At 43.3% G+C, this 17503-nt stretch overlaps 1 protein-coding gene across 1 annotated transcript; it reads right to left on the bottom strand.

Annotated features, from left to right (window-relative positions):
- Positions 1 to 5423: 5423 nt before the first annotated feature.
- On the bottom strand, positions 5424 to 16512 carry DDIT3 (DNA damage inducible transcript 3). The gene is made up of 4 exons (XM_068267439.1): positions 16278 to 16512; positions 11787 to 11832; positions 7384 to 7559; positions 5424 to 6351 (listed from the first exon to the last, which is right to left on the bottom strand). The coding sequence occupies exons 3-4, from the start codon at positions 7525 to 7527 to the stop codon at positions 5851 to 5853; spliced, it is 645 nt and encodes a 214-aa protein (XP_068123540.1). The 5' UTR covers positions 7528 to 7559; positions 11787 to 11832; positions 16278 to 16512; the 3' UTR covers positions 5424 to 5850.
- Between the last annotated feature and the right edge of the window lie 991 nt (positions 16513 to 17503).

Genomic DNA, 17503 nt, shown 5'->3' with positions numbered 1-17503 from the left:
ACAACATTCTCAGTGGATTCCCTGCAACTCTGTGGGGAGTGCATATGTAGAGTATAGTACTACTGTGGAACATAGTAAAGGATCTAAAAAAAAAGATTAATGAAGCGCTCCATGGCGTATAACCAATAAAAAAAAAGTTTAATGTGCGCAAGTGCAATTTTACTTACAAGATTGGAGTTAAAATGTTGCATATAAATAGCAGATTGACATGTCCTCCCTCCGGTTGTGTGGGCACCTCTAGGCTGTGGCTAGCAGCAAAGCATCCGCTCTCAGGGAAAGTCCTTTCACTGGTGGGGGCGTGTCCTCACTCATCTCATGCCTCTAGCGTGATGACGTGTTTCGGCAACCCTGCCTTCATTAGATCTGACGCTTTACTGCTGGCTACAGCCTAGCATTGCCCACACAACCGGAGGGAGGACATGTCAATCTATTTATATGCGACATTTTTAACTGCAATCTTGTAAGTAAAACTTTCGCACATTAAACTTTGATTTTACACTATGGAGCACTCCATTTTTTTTTCCTTTAGAGCCTTTGCTCGCTATACCCCACTGAGGGAGTGGCTCCAATAACCTGAACCACTAAAGTGAAGCGGAGTGATCTAACTTTAGAAGCGCTAGACAATCTGTATATTTTTGTGTAACAAAGTAAACTGGAGAGATGAAATTAAAGTTTTATACATACCTGGGGCTTCCTCCAGCCTCCTTCAGGCTAATCAGTCCCTTGCTGTCCTCCACAACCTGGATCTTCTGCTATGAGTTCAGGTACACATGCATGCACACACTCCATACTACACCTGCGCAGCACTATTGCGCAGGTGTAGAATGCTCCTGGATGTAGGAGAGGCATGTGGCTAGACTGCGCTGACTGGCTGAATTACCAGGACTCAGCAGAAGATCTGGGTGGTGGAGGAGGACAGCAAGGGACTGATTGGCCTGAAGGGGCTGGAGGAAGCCCCAGGTATGTATAATGAAAAGAAAAGGTTTTTGTTTTTTATCCATCTCAGGTACCCTTTCATTTGTTTAAATACTAACTGCACTTACACAGACCGCTAACGGGCATGTGATGGGAGTGCGAGGCAGAGACCATGCATGTGCACTGGCCCACGAGCCTCACGGGTGCATCAGAGGATTCTGGATAGACTTAGAGACCAGATGGGCTGCAGGAAGTCCCAGGAAGGCTGGTACTAGCCAGCCTGCTCCTCACACTATTTTGGCAGTTGGACTGAACAAAATCTGAGCAGAGCCATGGTGTAATTAATATACAAGAGGTACACTTTAAAGTGAATGGGAACCGCATAAAAAAAAAAAAAACTTACCCAAGGAGAAGGAATGCTCTGGGTCCTATAGAGCCTTCCGGCTACTCTCCTGGTCCCCTCGATCCAGTGCTGGCTCACCCGGTAGCAGCATTTGACCAATTTAGTCAAATACTGCTTTACCCGGCCGAAGGAGGCTTCAGAGATCTTCAGGGAGCCCGAGTGCTCCTGAAGAAGGGCAGCCCTTTACTGCACTTGCACAAGCACGCTCCCACCTGTGCAGTATGGAGCTGCATGTTTTCGGGAGGACACGGCTTCCGAAGACTTCCAAATACCCTTTCGGTGGTGGATTGAAATGGGGGGGGGGGGGGGGTGTTTTGGGAGCCAGCACAGGATAGAGAGCACAGAGAGGGGAGACTGAAGGCTCTATATGACCCAGAGCCTTCCCTCTCAAAGTGGACCCAAATTAAAAATACAAGATTTCAGAAATAAGATCTATTTTCTAAATTATAATAATAAATAGCAGCCTTTTTTCAGCTGCATGATGACAAATATAAAATATTTTATATTTATTGAAAAAACCCCTCCCTACCTTTCATATTGCCGGGATTTTTCCAGCAAACTGGTGGAGTAGATGGTGTCCAGCAAAGGTGGAATTTCTAATGGCTGCCACCTGTATAACCCTTGTTATGCAAAAAGGAGGGTGAAAAGCATGCACTGAAATGCTCATAGGCATGAAGGAGTGTTTATTTATATTTGTATGTGTCAGAGGGGTGCAACTAAATATTTTGAATAAAAAAAATGTTGGTTTGGGTCCGCTTTAAGTATTTGCTTCATTTTTTTTTTTTTTTTTTTTTTAAATGCGGTTCCCATTCATTTTAAAGGGAACCAGAGATGAACGATTCACACAAAATAAACATATCAGTTGAGAGCTTGTAAAGAATAAATGCTCTACCTGATAATTTCGCCACTGGTCACTGGTGTGACATTGAGTGTTTTTTTTATCCATTATTGCTCCAGGAAATATCCAATATGGCCACCGGCTCATACCTGTTCTGGTTCCGGGTTATGAGTTGTTCTGGATGTGCTGTCTAGCCTCTGAGACTATAGACAAGCAGGGCTGCTGCAGCCTTTCATCTGTCTGCTTTCAACTATTATTCTGGTATGCTGTGTGGCTGCCTGTAGGAAGTGTCTCAGAAATAAAACTGCATACAGTAGATATGACAGGCTGCACACATATACTGTTTCAGAGCTTATTTCTTGGCAGCAGCAGCCCCTCCCATATCAACAGCTCTGAGTATGAAATCTGATCCAGGAGGTGGCAGGCTTGGGCTTGAAAAGACTCCACAGAAGAGTGACTCAGCTATAATGATTCCAGGTCAAACCTCTGGATTCTTATCACAGCTGATAACAGATAGATTAGACTGAGAAAAATAATACTAAAAGCAGGGTAGGTGTTTACTGTTATGTTCCCACTGATAAATGTAATAAAATACATGAGGGTGCGTCGTCTCTGGTTCTCTTTAAGCAGTTCAGTTGAAACCATCCCCTCATCTAGCAAACACAGTGAATCCAACGCAGGAGACTTGGGCGCACAGGGAGTAACTTCAGCTCCGTCAGAAGACGGAGCTGAAGTTACTTTTAAAAAACACAATAAATTTGTCTTCCAGCAATTGCTGGAAGCCAAATTATTTCATTCCCCACCTAGCCTAATCACCCATTACATATCCCCCACTAGGGCTGAACGAGTTTCGGTTTAAAACCAAAAATCGTGATCAGGGCAATGACGATCTTTGGATCATCAAAGCAGCGGTTTTCGCCGCTGCCACCTGTTCTGCTCCGCTCCCTTCCCCTGCTTGCGGCCCCCTCCTCCAGTAAGTTCCCATTACAGTCAGGGTCACCGCATTGCACTACCACTGTGAGCCGCAGGAAAGAGCCAGCGAGTGGGCGGCCTGTACCACTAAATCTTGTTTAAACCATACATAGTGGTTGTGTTTGGTTTTGGGGAGGCAAGTCCACCCTTGCCCCTCAACTTTTATCTGTTTTTACCTATGATCAATTTTTACTCTGCTGGCAGCTCTGTTTCCATTGCAATTATTGTTATCCACCTGGTGGATGGGTGAACACCCCTTCTTTAGAGAGCGACTTTTTAGCCTGAGTGGGGACAGGCCTAATATCCCCATAAGTGCTTTAAGTGGTTGCCTGAACCCGGCAACCCATACTTGTGAGTATATTTCTTATTGCTGGTACCTTGGCATGCCTTTATCATCAATAATACACTATTGTGTTTTTTCTTTCTTTTACACTTTTCCTAAAATAGTTCAGGCCTGTCCCCCACCTGCTAGATGAAGCATGACATTTCCAGTTATTCGGTGGCTTGAACGCCTGACCCAAAAACTACTTTGCCCACCTGGGTTCTTGGACATGATCAGATTTTTCTGATGCAAAATGTAAGTGTTTACTTCCCTTACAAAAAAATAAAAATACAGTATTGGGATGGGTGGCCAATTTTACAGTTCAGTTTAATTTGACGTAGTTACTAGCTGGTAAGCAGACATAAAGGGAGTGCAGAATTTAGGCAAATGAGTGTTTTGACCACATCATCCTCTTTATGCATGTTGTCTTACTCCAAGCTGTATAGGCTCAAAAGCCTACTACCAATTAAGCATATTAGGTGATGTGCGTCTCTGTAATTAGAAGGGGTGTGGTCTAATGACATCAACACCCTATATCAGGTGTGCATAATTATTAGGCAACTTCCTTTCCTTTGGCAAAATGGGTCAAAAGAAGGACTTGACAGGCTCAGAAAAGTCAAAAATAGTGAGATATCTTGCAAAGGGATGCAGCACTCTTAAAATTGCAAAGCTTTTGAAGCGTGATCATCGAACAATCAAGCGTTTCATTCAAAATAGTCAACAGGGTCGCAAGAAGCGTGTGGAAAAACCAAGGTGCAAAATAACTGCCCATGAACTGAGAAAACTCAAGCGTGCAGCTGCAAAGATGCCACTTGCCACTAGTTTGGCTATATTTCAGAGCTGCAACATCACTGGAGTGCCCAAAAGCACAAGGTGTGCAATACTCAGAGACATGGCCAAGGTAAGAAAGTCTGAAAGACGACCACCACTGAACAAGACACAAGCTGAAACGTCAAGACTGGGCCAAGAAATATCTCAAGACTAATTTTTCTAAGGTTTTATGGACTGATGAAATGAGAGTGAGTCTTGATGGGCCCGTTGCTGGATTGGTAAAGGGCAGAGAGCTCCAGTCCGACTCAGACGCCAGCAAGGTGGAGGTGGAGTACTGGTTTGGGCTGGTATCAAATATGAGCTTGTGGGGCCTTTTTGGGTTGAGGATGGAGTCAAGCTCAACTCCCAGTCCTACTGCCAGTTTCTGGAAGACACCTTATTCAAGCAGTGGTACAGGGAGAAGTCTGCATCCTTCAAGAAAAACATTTTAATGCAGGACAATGCTCTATCACACACGTCCAAGTACTCCACAGCATGGCTGGCAAGAAAGGGTATAAAAGAAGAAAAACTAATGACATGGCCTCCTTGTTCACCTGATCTGAACCCCATTGAGAACCTGTGGTCCATCATAAAATGTGATATTTACAAGGAGGGAAAACAGTACACCTCTCTGAACAGTGTCAGGGAGGCTGTGGTGGCTGCTGCACGCAATGTTGATAGTGAACAGATCAAAACACTGACAGAATCCATGGATGGCAGGCTTTTGAGTGTCCTTGCAAAGAAAGGTGGCTATATTGGTCACTGATTTGTTTTTGTTTTGTTGTTGAATGTCAGAAATGTATATTTGTGAATGTTGAGATGTTATATTGGTTTCACTGGTAAAAAAAATATATAATTGAAATGGGTATATATTTGTTTTTTGTTAAGTTGCCTAATAATTATGCACAGTAATAGTCACCTGCACACACACAGATATCCCCCTAAAATAGCTAAAACTAAAAACTACTTTCAAAAATATTCAGCTTTGATATTGAGTTTTTTGGGTTCATTGAGAACATGGTTGTTCAATAATAAAATTATTCCTCAAAAATACCACTTGCCTAATAATTCTGCACTCCCTGTAGAAGTGTTAATGTATTCTGATACAACTTGTAGTTTAAAAAAGCAACACCAATTAGTACAGAAATACCAGTCAACACAGATTCATAGGAAGATCCATTTTATTATACCAAAATGAAATATGAGTAAATTATACTTTAATAAAAAATAGTTACACCATAGAGCAGGTCAAGTGAAGTAACCCACAGCAAGCAGGAAGTTCCAGGATGGAGACATTAGGACCACACATGAATACAATTTGCTGTGGGGCACTGCACTTCCTGAATAACCCAGATATACAAGACAACCATGCAGATAGAGGCTACTGTGCACAATAACAGTTATTTGTAAGACTACAGTAATACTTGTGTAAATAGAAGTTGAATGTTCCCACAAATCCACAAGTTTTGGTCACCGATTTCAATCACCATTAAATGAGTGAGCTACAGAGAAAGTTCAGACCACTCCAAACATATTGGACAACTTGCCACCTCGCTCTTTTCAAAGCAATAATTAACAGTTTATAATCCCTTAAGCCTTCTTTAGATTTACCATTCGTTCTATCAAATCCTTGCGTGTCTGTTCTACTTCCAAAGTGAGACGGTCAATCTCCCCCTTTAAGCGTTCATTCTCTGCCATTAGATGGGCTACTTGCTTTTCATTCTCCTGGTCCCTTTCCTTTGCCCGGACCTTTCCTCCATGTGGCTGAGAGGTCCTCTTCCTCTTTGTTCCGGATTGGCTGCCACTAGACTCTTCATCTTCTGTGTGGGTTTGTGATTGAGGGCTGCTACAGCCAGAGTCCACTTCTGCAGCACTATCATTTTGGCTATTGGTCTGAGAAGAGGCAGGTGGAATGGCAAAGTCATTTTGGGATGCTGGATTTAAGAATTCCAACACCTCAGAAGGAAGTTGTTGTACAACAGCTTCAAGGGCAGCAACATCCTCTTCTGTGAAGCTGACCGGTATACTCTGACTGACAGAGTCAAGTGTCCAAAGATAAGCTGAGCTATCTAGATCTTCCACCTGCACATCCTGTGTAAAGAGAACAGATTAGCATTTGTGTAAGCAACCAGCACTCGCTTCCCTCACCAGCTGTGTAGTGTTCCATCTATAAATCCGGTATGGGTCAGGCCATCAGGTGCTCCTAAAGCATTGGTTTGCATTTCAAAGTTGCAGAGCAATCTGTGCAATAGTGAATTTTTGTCCTTTTGTCTAATGGCTCTCAGTTATGAAATAGCCACAACAGCTACCTTAGGAACTAGGGGTGGGGGAAACTAGGGTGCAGCCCCCTAAAAAACGTAAACGGACACTCAAGCCAGGAATAAAAAAAATAAATAAAAAATAAATAAATAAAAAAAAAACTTTTACTTTCCTGGAGCTTCTACCAGCCCCCTCCATTCAGCCCGTGCCCTTGCAGTCACTCACGTAGTCTCCTATCCCCCGCCACCAGCTAGTTTCGTTTTCGCTGACAGGCCCAACAGGCCTGGCAACGCGCATTTTCCTTTGTATTCCCGTCCACAAAAGCGCTTGTGCAGGATACTATGGAGGATGGGAAAATGAAGGATAGGCGTGACCAGGCCTGCGCAGGTGCAGAAAGCCCAGCGACTCCATGTCAGGGCCTGTCAGTGAAAACGAAACCAGCTAGTGGCGGGCGACCAAAGGCTCCGTGAGTGACTGAAAGGGCACAGGACGGCTGCAGGGGGCTGGGAGAAGCCCCAGGCAAGTAAAACTGATGTTGTATTCCTGGTTTAAGTGTCACTTTAATGCTTGCCACCCCCCTCCTCCATTTGTACATACTGTATATCTGAATGTAGACATTTAACGCTATGTGAGAGTTAGAAAAAAAATATAAAACTGTTAGAGAACCCTCCCATAATGCACCCTAGACCAGCCCAGTGTGGCCACATATATTAAAAAAAAAAAAAAAAGTGAAGACAAACATTAAACTAGATTTAGCACATTTTAGGTCCCTGATGTGAAACGCTTGTAAACCTAAAGGTGTAGACATGCCCATGTACACAAGCCCAAAACTGCTCCCCAGATGAATGAAAATGTGTCACTGACCTGCTTGTCTGTGTCAGTTTGCAGAAGCCCTGCATTCTTGGTGTCAGAGAACAGGATGTCTTGTAGGTCCTCATACCAGGCATCCAGCTCTAGCCCAGACAGGGGGCAGGCAGAGCTGGAGAATGGCAGAGATGCTGCCATCATCTTGTGGCAGTCTTGCTTCACAAACAGGTTTACTGCAAAAGTGAAGTACAGCATTAGTGTCAGCATAGCACAAAGACTTACCATTGCCAACAGCTACTCCAATGTGCAACACAAGCTTACACTTTATAAAAAGTAAGAGGATGACATTTACAGGTTGAAGATAAGCCAATAATAATCCATCTGAAATAGTAAAGGTGGAAAATGTCTGCTCTCAAAATTAATTTTCTACAGAAAATCCCAGTAGTCATGCTACTATGATTTTAATATTGTGTACAGAATAGATGGGCGTGTCTTCACACAACCTCTTCACTGGAACTAGAGGTTGCAGGGAATATCAGTACTTGCCACTGGCATGTCTTAGGATGGATATATGTCTGGTACAACCATGCAATTTCCCATCAGATAGACAGTCAAACAGATCATTTCCAACAGGTCTGATTTCCGATTGTTTTTTGGATCTATTTTGTATAGAAGTGATTGAAGAGAAAAAAAAAAACACCAACAATAAAAACCACCAGGGAAAGCGATCTGACGGAAATTATCTAGTTGACCATCTGACAGGAAATTGCATAGTGTATACCAGGCATTAGGGCTCTTTTACACTACATGCGATTCAGATTCTGATGCGATTTTACATGAGATTCCAATTGTGAGTCCTGCATGCTGCATTTTTCTTCCTCTGTTGCTAGCATCCAGTGGGTGGGGGAGGTGGGCGACAGCAAATTGGGATTTACAGTCCAAAAGAAGCCTCAGACCTCTGACATGGGCGGCTGAACTGCATACTTGTCGCAGCTCAGCCTCCCAAATGTGCCCGTCGGTTGCAAATTTGACCAACTGTGTTCTTCCATGGTGGAAAAAACAAAACACACACACACACACACACACACACACACACACACACACACACACACACACACACACACACACACACACACACACACACACACACACACACACACACACACACACACACACACGTGGAGGGCCTCTCCAATTCCCACACAAAGCACTAACGCCAATTCACTTTGAAACACTGCCATTGACATCAGTAGGTAGATGCCCTGGAACAGCATTGTCCAGTGTTTTTAATAATTTATTTTTACTATTAGTCCTCCTCTTGGGGTACATTTTTTTTTCTTGCCTTTTAGACTATACATTTTGAAAATTTTAATTTTTCAAAAGTGAATTTTAACAGCATACACAATATGCAATTGATATACGTATACAGCAGGTACATCCAGCACACAGAAGTGTCAGCATGCATTATTTTATCATTTTATACCTCCTTTGGGGCACCTCCCTCCCAGTGACAGTACTATAAACTGAGACAGCACTCAATATCACCACCATAGACTAGTGTGCAGTTGAGAGCCCCAATATCTACCTTCTAGCTTTAATAGACAAAAAAAAAAAAAAAAAACACACACATCACTTACTATTGTAAGTATCAGGAGGTACAATGCTAAATTTCCATATGGAAGTCAGGAAAGATTTTACTTTTGGTACACTTTGGAAGCAAACACTGTACTTGTTTAACTCTTCCAGGTTATGCATTGTGGTACAGTGTGTTCTGAGAATGCACCACAGAGCATTTTAGTCCACACAGCAGCACTGCTCCATTCAGTAAATCTGGATGTGCTGACAGTCCTGAAGCTTTACTACTTTAGATTCACTGGCAAAAGCAAAGTAAGCAGATGAGGTCATTGTAACCCGAACATTTGTATGGCGCTTTTCTCCTGTTGAACTCAAAGAACTCAGGGGCTGCAGCCATTAAGTGCACACCCAAGAGGCCACCCTGCTGTGCTAGGGAGTCTTGCCTAAAGGACTCCTTACTGAATAGGTACTACTGATCACAGCCAAGATTCGAAACCCTGGTCTCCCATGTCAAAGGCAGAGCCCTTAACCAGCACACTATCTAGCCACATCCTTCTTTCAAGTGTGCAATTCAGACCAGACACTACCAAAGCAAGACTACGAATCAGGACCACAAGGCAATTGTGATTAAAAGGAACCTGAGCTGAGAGACATGGAGACTTCTATATGCATTTCCTTTTTAAACAATAGTTGCCTGGCAGTTGTGCTGATCTTTCTGGTCAGTGGTGTCTGAAGCAGGCACCTGAAACAAGGATGCAGCTATGCCAGAAACATCTGATCTGCATGCTTGTTGTTCTATGGCTAAAAGTACAAGAGGCAGTGGATCAGCAGGACGCCAGAAAACTTTAACTGTTTAAAAAGAAATATGGCATCCTCCATATGTCTCATGTTCCCTTTAATAGGAAATAAACATGGCAGCCGCCACATTCCTCTTACTACAGTGTCACTTTAATGAGATTCAAACACTTCTTGATAATGGGTACAGGCCATCTGTAAAAAATGCAAGTTTGTTTAAAGGGAACCAGAGACGAAGCACCCTTGTGTATTTTACCATATATATATCAGTAAGAACTTTAGAGCAAAACACTTACCATGCTCTGTTTCATCCTCACTGCTAAAAGTGTTATCAGCTGTGATAAGAATCCCGGACTGAGCATTCAGTCTGGCTTTGCAGGGAATAATTATAGCTGTGTCATTATAGCAGAGCCACTAGGGGGCAGGCTTGGAAAGACACCAGAGAAGACAGACTCAGCTATAATCATTCCGTAGCAAAGCAAGACTGAGTGCTCAGTCTGGGATTCTTATCAGAGGTGATAACAGTCAGATTAAACAGAGAACAAGAAACAAAGAGCAGATTAGGTGTTTACTGTCATGCTCCCACTGATTAATAAGGTAAAATACACCAGGGTGCTTCATCTCTGGTTCTCTTTAAGCCAATCTCTCTTTTATCCAAATACTGTTTTGGCTCTGCTACTCCCACAAGTCAAGCCAACTGCCATAACTTACATACCCCAGCTCACACCATGTACACATGCTCTTAAAAAGAGGCATTGTATTATAGCAGAATTTACCATATTACTCATAATACTCACCTTTACATTAATTATCCTGGTTTCAGCATCATAAACATTTCCTATATGTGTACGTTTCTGTGTAGTGGTATGTAACCCTGGCCTCCCAGTGATGTCAAAGCCCAGGCTGTTCAGCTATGTGGAATTCGCTTCCCAGAGCATTCTGGGAGACCAGGTATTACTTCTACTGGCTTCAGAACAGTGTAAACCTTTGACAATGATGCACAAAGTGCAAACTCTGACTAATTAAAAAAATATTTCATTCATTAGGCCATTTCCAGTAGTTTCTATTTAGGCTAGGGACACACAATACGACTAACTACGCAAGGACTGAAGAGATTGAAATCTACGCCCCGTTTTGGTGGATACCTGGCTGGCAGGGCGTAGATTTCAATCACCGCAGCAGCGCGCATCCCCCGTTTGTCGCTCCCGGCCAATTACGCCGCTGAATCCCCGCAGTGTCCCGTCGCAGCTCAATTGCTCTGTCTGTCTCTGACAGCAGAGCCATGTGAGCCAGTCAGGAGCAGATTTTATTGGCTCCTGGCCGTGTCTATCAATGTAAGCAACTTCCATTGGCTTACATTGTTCGACACGGTCAGGAGCCAATAAAAAAAAAGGCTCCTGACCGGCTCACATGACTCTGCCGTCAGAAATGAGAGAGTGGATGTCATGAGGATCCCGGCGTGCAGTGGTGACAGCGGGTATATGCGGCGATTTGTCTGGATTCCGTCTGTATTGTACCAGCGGTCTCTGGTCCTTAAGGGAGCAGAGACTGCTGGTACTTAAGTGGTTAATAGAAAAGAATTTAGTTTTGATATAAACATCAAATCAAATTAAACACTTGGAAAATGATGGCAATCCTGGCAGATATTTAATCGCTTTTGCCTGTCCTTTGCTGATGGACCGTGCACAGCAATGGTACGCAACTGACAGCTGTATGCAACTAGCCAGCGATATTGATTTGCCTTTGAAATCTAGTCTAATATTTACTAATGCAAGGTGGTAGACCAAGTACATGTTATGAAAAGATCAATGGTTTACCTGAGTTACCACGCATTGCACCAGGGCTGTGGAGTCGGTACAAAAATCGTCCGACGTGTCTGAAACCACGACTCCGACTCCAACTCCGGGTGCCCAAAATTGCTCCGACTCCTTGACTCCGACTCCACAGCCCTGCATTGCACAGTGTATACTTAGCTTTACTGCTTTAGCCAAATCACCACTTTTGCTGGATACACAAGAACAATTCAGAAAAACAAAAAAGGGATTTTTGTAATAGTGCTGGATTTACAGAGATAGTACATCATTTAATACCTCAGGTGTGGTGGTGGATAAAAGACGTTGTCTTCTTCTTCCAACACTAGGAGGGAATAAAAAAAAATTTAGTCATGAGGTAAAGAAACAAAGTACAAGGCAAAATAGCAATGTGACAGCTCTCCACACGCATTGCTGATAACATCGGTTTGCCAAGGACAAACTGCTCACACAGTTAATTGACCTCGACATTGGTTAAATCTTATCTGTAGCCATCTATTTATTGCTGTATACGATCGTTACTGTTGTCAAAACAGGAATTTCACAATTACAATATTAGCTGGAGGCACGCTGCACTGGGCAGAAGTGCATGCCTTGTCTCTGGACATCTAGTACACTAGCCAATCAGCGTCACCGCCATTCTATGGAGGTACAGACACACATGATAAAATGTATTAAAATCAGTTTAAAGAGTCTGAAGCCTTATAAAATTGCTCTTTTTAAGTTAACATTCATCTTCTGCACTATCATCCAAGCTAAAACGCTGCATCCCTGCGGCAGAACGCTGTAATTAAGCCACCCAAATCCCCTGGGCAAAATGTTGGGAGCGCTTCCTGGTAGAGCTTTGTGCTGTAGCTCTGCCTCTACTCGCATCAATCCCCGCTGATCGGCGCCTCCCCCATCCCTCTCAGTCTTCTTTCACTGTGAAAGGCGGGGGAGAAGGCGGGGAGATCCACGCGGATTGACGTGAATGGAGGCAGAGCTACAGCCGTAAGCTCTGCCTCCCCAGGCAGCAAAATCCATGACTTTGAAAGTTATGGATTTTGCCCCAGGATTTGGGGGGGTTTAATTACAGCGTTCTGCCATGGGGATGCGGCGTTTTAGCTTGGGTGATAGTGCAGAACAGTGGTCTTAAAACTAAGGCCCGCGGGCCGAATGCGGCCCCCGAGGTTTGTTTTTTTTACCGGCCCTCCGCATACAAAATGCATTACTTATAGATGCGGCCTGCTGCATCTTTAAATTTGTGGCCCAGATATAGAATAGCAGTTCTTGCACCACCCTTCCACATGGAAGCCAGAGGGCATTCATTTGCTGGCTTCTGGGTTACTGGGTGTAGAGGATGACTTGTAATAAGCATAATCACATATTTTGGACAGTGCTGTGCAGGAATGATATGGTTCCTTTACGAAGAGGAAATGGAGGGTTGTACTGCAAAAATTTCTACAGAGATTGTGTGTGTGGGTGAGATTATGCTGCAGGCTTTTACAGACCATTGGGTGACATTATGGCTAACATAAGACTTGCTATGTTAGGGTCACAATATCTGCACTGTGTTGGAGGGCATACTACCTGCACATGCTGTGTTGGAGGGCATACTACCTGCACATGCTGTGTTGGAGGGCATACTACCTGCACATGCTGTGTTGGGGGCATAAAATCTAGTCTGGTTAAATGAGGGCTGCCCATGTTAATTGGCACTGTCTACAATACCTAGGCTCAATGTTTTTCTACATCATTTTATGCATGCTCCGGCCCCTCAGCAGTCTGAAGTATGTTGACCCGGCCCTTGACTGATAGTTTGGGGACCCGTGGTGTAGAAGATGAATGTTAATTAAAAAGAGCACTTTTATAAGGCTTCAGAGTCTTTAAAAAAAAAAAAAAAAAAAGTAGAAGTAGGCAGTGGTGAACTTGCCTCCCAATAAAAAGACTCACAGTCTCAGTATCAGGCAAGAATAAAAATGTGTTTACTCCAACAATAAATTTTTGTTCTTGTCTAACATTGAGACAGTGGGTCTTTGGGTAAGTCCACACAGCCTCTTTTTAAATGGATTTTAGTACATTTTTATCCACCACTTGCACCTTTGTTCCATTAGTATCTACTCATCGACCCTGGTGGAGGGGAGTTACTCCCCCCCCCCCCTTCTACAGAGAGCAACTTTTTAACCTAAGTGAGGACAGGACAATTTCCCCACTAGCACATTCAGCGGTTGCTTATGAAGTAACCCACCTTTGTGAGTAGCATTTATATCTCTTTTATGGTTCGATAGAATTAATACACTATACTGTGCTCTCGATTGTTCGGTTTTCTAACACACACGTTCCTCTTGCCACACAGACAGAGGTAGTGGAAAGGCGGTGTTGCTGCCTCACTGTGGATAGAGGCTGGCACTGCATCCAGGTCAAGCTTCAGGTGACTGCTGATTGTCAGGTTTATCCAAAACCTGGCCAAATGAATTACTCAACTATACTAATTAAGATAAACTGTTCTTCAAATATTTTACATGCACCACCCAGTATTATGAGCATGCTGCAGTATCAACTCTATATCTCTTGCGTCTCGTGTAACAACAAGTATTGGTACATGGGTCTTCTGGGTTATAAGGAGAAATATCCACTTAAACTGTTTTCATTTTAAACGCGAACAGGTAAAGTGAATTTTTCCTTTTATAGCCTTGAAGACCATCCAAGAATGACTTATTGCTACAGGAGACAAGAGATCTGAAGAAAGAATAATGAAACATGCTCATAATACAATTGTAATAGCTACCAAATCAAGTTTAAACATAAGAACCAGTTAACATGGGAGCCTGCCAAAGTCCACGCACAGCATTTACCGTCAGGCTCCACAGTGTCCCACATTGAGATGGACAGCACTCATCTCAATGAGTTTACTGTTAATTGTGTAAGTGCTATGGTCGAACAAGTTTCCCAGAATCCGGCATGTAGCTTTCAGCATTGGCTGTGTTCAAGGTTCCGTTTTCCCCCAGGGGCTCAAAACGACAACAACCCAACAGGAAATGATGCCAAATGCTTTTCTGCTCAGTATCAGAAAAAAGTGTTTGACATCCGTGAAACGAGTCGCTGGCAGTGTGAAACAGCCTTCACAGGAGATGAACAATGCTCAATAAATTACTTAACATTGCCATGACAATGTGCCATAATCAAACTTCTACCAGATTGACAATTTTTCTGTGCAAGACTAGCTGCCCTTTAAAACATATGATATAAATGTGTGGTGGTCCCAGTTTGTCCAGATGTCTCTTTGGAGGACATGTCCAGTCATGTTCATGATTATCCGCTCACAGAGCAGGAAGACTGAGGGGAAAGGAGGGGGGCGCTTAAGCTGCCAGCACATTCACTCCGCCTCAAAAGATGCTTTCCCTGTGCTGTCTAGACTGCAGCGGGACCATGTATTGGGTGGCCAACTAACACACTCATGCAGTGCACACACAAAAATTTAATTGGTTAGACATTTGCTTAACACCATATTTAGTACAAGGCAGATGGCTGAAATTTGATTGAAAAATCAACCAAAGTAATTGCTACTACCCATAGATTTCCAATCATGGAGATATCAATGGCTTGCTGGATCAGGAATCTATTGAATAGCTTATAGCCATTTTACAGAGTCAAGAAAATAAGATGCCAGCATGATATATTTTTTCCCCGTATACTGCCACCGGAATGGTGCTTTACAGAAATGGCCAGTCAGCTAAGATAACCATTTTTTTTTCCTCCCTTTACAAAAGTAATGTTCATGAGTCTTGCAGTATATAAGCTTTCATTAGATTCTGATGAAACCCTTAATTTTGATTAGAACATAAGAAATCAACCCTTTTGTATCTACAAGGAACCAAAACCACATTTAGCTGAAGAAAAAAATCCATGAACCATCAGCTGACAAACCTGTACAGTATATTTTGCAAATGAGCTTTCATTCCTATTGATCATACAGAAGTCTACTATACTGCTCCAGCTATCATTGATTATGTAATCTTCCACACAGAAGGAAATTCTAAAGTTATATAGAATAGGACATACAGGTAGCAATAACAAGACAGTACAGCTCAACTCCACTCCCCCATTGTTATGATGACCACAGATATGACATCTGACCGACAAGATAGTTAGCACACATCACAAACACACAAGGAAGATACTGCTGCCACCAGCATAGGGGCTCAGGCACAAGATCCAGCCATAGTCAGACTCCGTGTGAGCAGTCCTTTTTATAAAGTTGACAGTTCTCTACAAGTGGAGAACAAGTTTGCTGTACACTATGCAACGCTTATCAAGTAAGCTACACAAATCTGTATCAAAAATTGATATGGGAATATAAATATCACTTTGCATTGCTGGATTTTGCACTGCTTAAAACCATGCTAACTGATCATCCACATTCCAATAGAGGAACATTATCAATGTTTAATTAAACAAACTATATATAAAGTAGCCTAGTTCTGATAGGCTTCCATTGTACTTGACATTTTAGTCAAATAGAACTTCTAATCTTATGTAGGTCACATCATATCTGCCTGATAAACCAGGACTGGATGAGACTCTTGTGTATCTACAGACAGCTCTCTGCAGTTGTGAAAAAATGAAACACAGTAACCAGTAATTTATTGAGCTCCCCTGATATCCTGGCAGAGCCATGTATGCCAGGTGGTCACAGCAGAGATGGCTGGATGCGAGTCCTCAGTCCTGACATCACACATCTATAGAGCCCCCTCCCAGCATTGAAGTGTAAACAAGGGTTGAATTGATCACCTTTCTCCACGTGGGGTCTGTTCTCTGGTGATAAGGACAGTGACCACAGCGGCGGTGCGCAATATCGCAGGATGGGTGATCGGTTGACAGCCTTGAGCTCATGTTAATCATCGTCTGCGTCTCTAGCAAAACGACTGAAGGACAAACAGAGCGTCGTAGTATTATATACCACGTCGATGGGCCAATGACAGAACCGAAGTGTAGAGCGTCACACCAAGCCGGCTCCGGCCAATCGGATGCCTTCTCTGCCTCTCACTTTACGGCAGTACGTCATGGAAGTCCCCTACAGGACTACACAGCATGAAGGACACAAAGCAACGTGCGCATGCGCAAAGGGATGGAAGAGAGGCTCGAAACGCACACAGGGCGGGCATTGGTTTCCGCAGGCGGGGCCAGAGACTCTATTTGGGCTTCACTGATAAACGGAAGTGTTCCGTTGGAAGTCACGAGCTTGGAATGACTCATAGAGGATGATGCAATGGCTGGCAAGCAGTGTCCAATCCTGAACGAGGCAGCCTAAAGGGACTTCCCAAGACAGCTTCACCTTCACCCTCCCACTTTCTGCTGGCGGAGTTGTTATTGAACGGCTCGAGAGGCCAACCAATAGGAGGATATCTGCTGGATTATGATCTTCAGTCTCTGTAGTTCACTTTTTATATTAAATAATCACGTGACCACATCCCTTCAAGCAAAGCGAACATGTGAAATGTTAATACAGTAATGTTGCTGTTATATAATTGGCCCTTGTCTGCCCTCAATGTTATTTTTTTGTTACTTTGTATGTAGTGAGACTTCAGTGTGACTTATGAAGTGTATCTAGAGTACTTATAAAATGTATCTGCCTCAGCAAAGGGGTGTACTAAGGCATGCTTGTTATCTGAAGGCATTGGGACTCAGTCCCGCAGGAGACATGTAACGATAGGTGTCAGCAACCAGAGAGAGAATCTGATCCTTGGCGATCTGCAGTATAGCCAAGAATACAGATATCCCTGATTATTGGGGATCTGCAGAATCGCCAATAATCAGATATGACTAACCTCTAGACACCTGAGAGTGTAAGTGTTTTGGTGCAACAGTAACCTTTGGACCACCGGGGTAGCAGGTGGTCCAATAAGTAGAGAAGACTCTACTGCAGTCAAGGACACCTGGAGAGGGTATTCCTAGTCTGGGATGTGAGGGCCGTGATCTCAACACACTGGAACTATGCTAGAGAATAACACAGATGA

The sequence above is a fragment of the Hyperolius riggenbachi genome, chromosome 2 (assembly GCF_040937935.1).
Source record: "Hyperolius riggenbachi isolate aHypRig1 chromosome 2, aHypRig1.pri, whole genome shotgun sequence".
NCBI lineage: Eukaryota > Metazoa > Chordata > Amphibia > Anura > Hyperoliidae > Hyperolius > Hyperolius riggenbachi.
This window is presented reverse-complemented; position numbering and strand designations above follow the sequence as displayed.